Genomic DNA, 2,634 nt, shown 5'->3' with positions numbered 1-2,634 from the left:
GCTGCTCGGTGGGTGTCAATTTCCGAGAAAAGAAAGCGATCGGTTGCCATACTCCTTTGTTGAGTTGTTGAAGGACAGCACCCACAGCTGCGTCCGAGGCGTCGACCATGACGCACTGTGGGACTCCCGGTTGCGGGTAGGCGAGAAGTGTGGCGTCGGCGAGGTGTCTCTTGATCTCTTGAAAAGCCGCTTCGGCGTCGTCCGTCCACAGCCTCTTCCTAGCAGCACCTTCGTGTGCCGACAGCAGGAGGTGGAGAGGGTGTAGAACGGCCGCGCACCGAGGTACGAAACGTCGGTAGTAATTTACAAGGCCAAAGAACTCGCGGAGCTGGCGCTTAGTGGTGGGTCTTGTAAACTTCTCGACAGCTTTAACCTTGTCTGGATGAGGTTGAATGCCAGAGCTTGAAACATGGCCAAGAAAAGTCAGCTTCTCGACACCCAGCTCGCACTTGTCCGTGTTCACCAGGATGCCATGCTCCGCCAGGCGCTGAAACACGGATCGCAGATACGCCACATGCTCGTCTGGTGAAGTGCTTGCGATGAGTAGGTCGTCGAGGTATGCATGGCAGAAGTCGAGGCCATGCAAAACGCCGTTGATAAAACGCTGGAATGTCTGTCCGGAGTTTCGCAGGCCAAACGGCATGCGCAGGAACTCGAACAGGCCGAAGGGCGTGGTTATCGCCGTCTTCGATACATCCTCTGGAGCCACGAGGATCTGATGGAACGCCCGCACGAGGTCGACCGTGGAGAAAATCGCCGCACCATGTAGGCTGGACGTGACATCATGAATGTGAGGTACCGGATAGCGGTCGGGCACGGTTGCTTGATTGAGGGCTCGATAGTCGCCGCAGGGTCGCCAGTCTCCTGGTGTAGACTTCGGCACCATGTGCAGTGGAGACGCCCGCGGACTAGCGGACGGGCGGATTATGCCAAGCTCGAGCATGTGGTCGAATTCCTGTCGAGCTGCTTGCAGCTTTTGCGGGGACAGGCGACGTGGGCGTGCGTAAACTGGTGGGCCTGTGGTGACAATGTGGTGGGATACATTGTGTTTGACGGCCGCGCTGGCCTGTGGTGGCCGCGTCAGTTCGGGGAAATCGCCGAGGATGCCGGTGAATCGTGTAGCGCCAGGCGGTGCTACGAACGTGGGGCTGGGGGGGGGGGATGCCTGCATGGCTTCCCGCGCACTTCTGCTTGTGACATGGGGTCCTGTAAACGCCGGTTGCAGACATCGACAAGCAGTCCGAAGTTGCGCAAAAAGTCCGTTCCCAGGATGGCAAATTTTACGTCAGCCACGACGAAAATCCACCGAAACGTCCTCTTGAGGCCCAGGTCCAGCGAGAGGGAGCGTTGCCCGTAAGTCGGTATCGTCGTATTGTTGACAGCTTGCAACGGTGCTGCGCACGGTCGTTTGCGGTCGGCTGGCGACGCCGGCACGACGCTAACTTCCGCCCCTGTGTCGACTAGGAAACGAGCACCTCTTTCCCGATCGGTGAGGAAGAAAACCGATGGGCGACTGTCCGGCGGGTAGGGGGCACTGGTCACCCTCAGTGCTGGCCCGGGGCGTTTCCCGAATTTTCACAGGGCGACACACAGTTCCTTGCAGCGTTGCCGAATTTGCGGTGGTACCAGCACACCCTACGTTGTTGTGGTTGTGATGCGGTACGCTGTCGTGGTCGCTGGTTTCCGCTCGAGTGCAGCGCTGCGACGGTGTCTGCGAGGCGAGAAATTTCCTCTCGCATCTCTTGCAAGGAATTGGCGGACGGTGCGTCTGCGTGCATCGACGCGACTGTGGGCACGGCGACAGCCATGAGTTTGTCGCCGAGCTCGGCCATCTTGGCAAGGTCTGTCTCGCCCGACGCCGTGAGGCCTATCCGTACACTTGTGGGAAGCCTTTGCAGGAACAGTTCCCGCACTTAACGACCGTTGCTTGCTGTCGCGTCGCCGGCCAGTTGTTGCATGTGGCGTAGCAACTGGCTGGGTCGGCGGTCGCAAAGTTCGGCCTCCCGAAGTAGCCGTTGGAGACGCTCGGGCTCTGTCGGTGTGACACGGCGAATCAATGTCTCTTTTAGAGTCTGGTAGGCGTTCTCTGCGGGTGGCGTTAGCAGTAGGTCCCGCACCTCGCTGGCCGTCGCAGGCGGGAGGTTGCCCACCACGTGGTGGTATTTGGTGCTGTCAGCAGTGATGCGGTGTGCAGCGAACTGCGACTCAACTTGCACGAACCAAAGTTCTGGGTCGCCAGTCCAAAACGGAGGTAGCTTGACAGCAAGTACGGCTACCGTGGGGCTGTCGGCGTCGCTTGGCTGGTTCATGGCGATCACGTCCGGGTCACCAATTATTGGCACGCGCGAGGAAAGCAGAGACGAGGCGTGGGGCTTGGAGTCTCGGTGCCAACTGATCTTTATTCTTTGTGCGCCGGCCCTCTCTCGGCGGCCGGCTGGCTACGGTCGACTGCGGTCGGCTCTGTTCCGCGCTGGCAGCACCGCGGCTTATCCGCGGCATTTTTGTGTTCACTACGCGCATGTGCCCTGGCTAGCTCTGGCAGCCCGCGGGTAGGGGAGCGAGAACGAAAACGTTGAAGAGGCTCAATGTGTCCTCGCGATTAAGTCAAAGTAGAAAAAATAAATAACGTAGTTA

General features: G+C 59.2%; 1 protein-coding gene across 1 annotated transcript; it reads right to left on the bottom strand.

Moving 5' to 3' along the window:
* Positions 1 to 1,544: 1,544 nt before the first annotated feature.
* On the bottom strand, positions 1,545 to 2,309 carry LOC142574788 (uncharacterized). Its single transcript, XM_075683802.1, has 2 exons — positions 1,922 to 2,309; positions 1,545 to 1,867 (listed from the first exon to the last, which is right to left on the bottom strand). Exons 1-2 carry the CDS (start codon positions 2,307 to 2,309, stop codon positions 1,545 to 1,547), a joined length of 711 nt encoding a protein of 236 aa, XP_075539917.1.
* Between the last annotated feature and the right edge of the window lie 325 nt (positions 2,310 to 2,634).

Source organism: Dermacentor variabilis, chromosome 3 (genome assembly GCF_050947875.1).
Source record: "Dermacentor variabilis isolate Ectoservices chromosome 3, ASM5094787v1, whole genome shotgun sequence".
Lineage (NCBI taxonomy): Eukaryota > Metazoa > Arthropoda > Arachnida > Ixodida > Ixodidae > Dermacentor > Dermacentor variabilis.
The sequence above is the reverse complement of the archived record's forward strand: the minus strand, read 5'-3'. Positions and strand labels throughout refer to the sequence as shown.

Bases quoted from the DNA above. Each gene is read 5' to 3' on its own strand.
- LOC142574788 (XM_075683802.1), bottom strand. From the start codon at position 2,309: ATGAACCAGCCAAGCGACGCCGACAGCCCCACGGTAGCCGTACTTGCT. The intron at 1,868-1,921 runs GTCGTTAAGTGC...GTGTACGGATAG, and splicing joins CGACGCGACAGCAAGCAACG to GCCTCACGGCGTCGGGCGAG.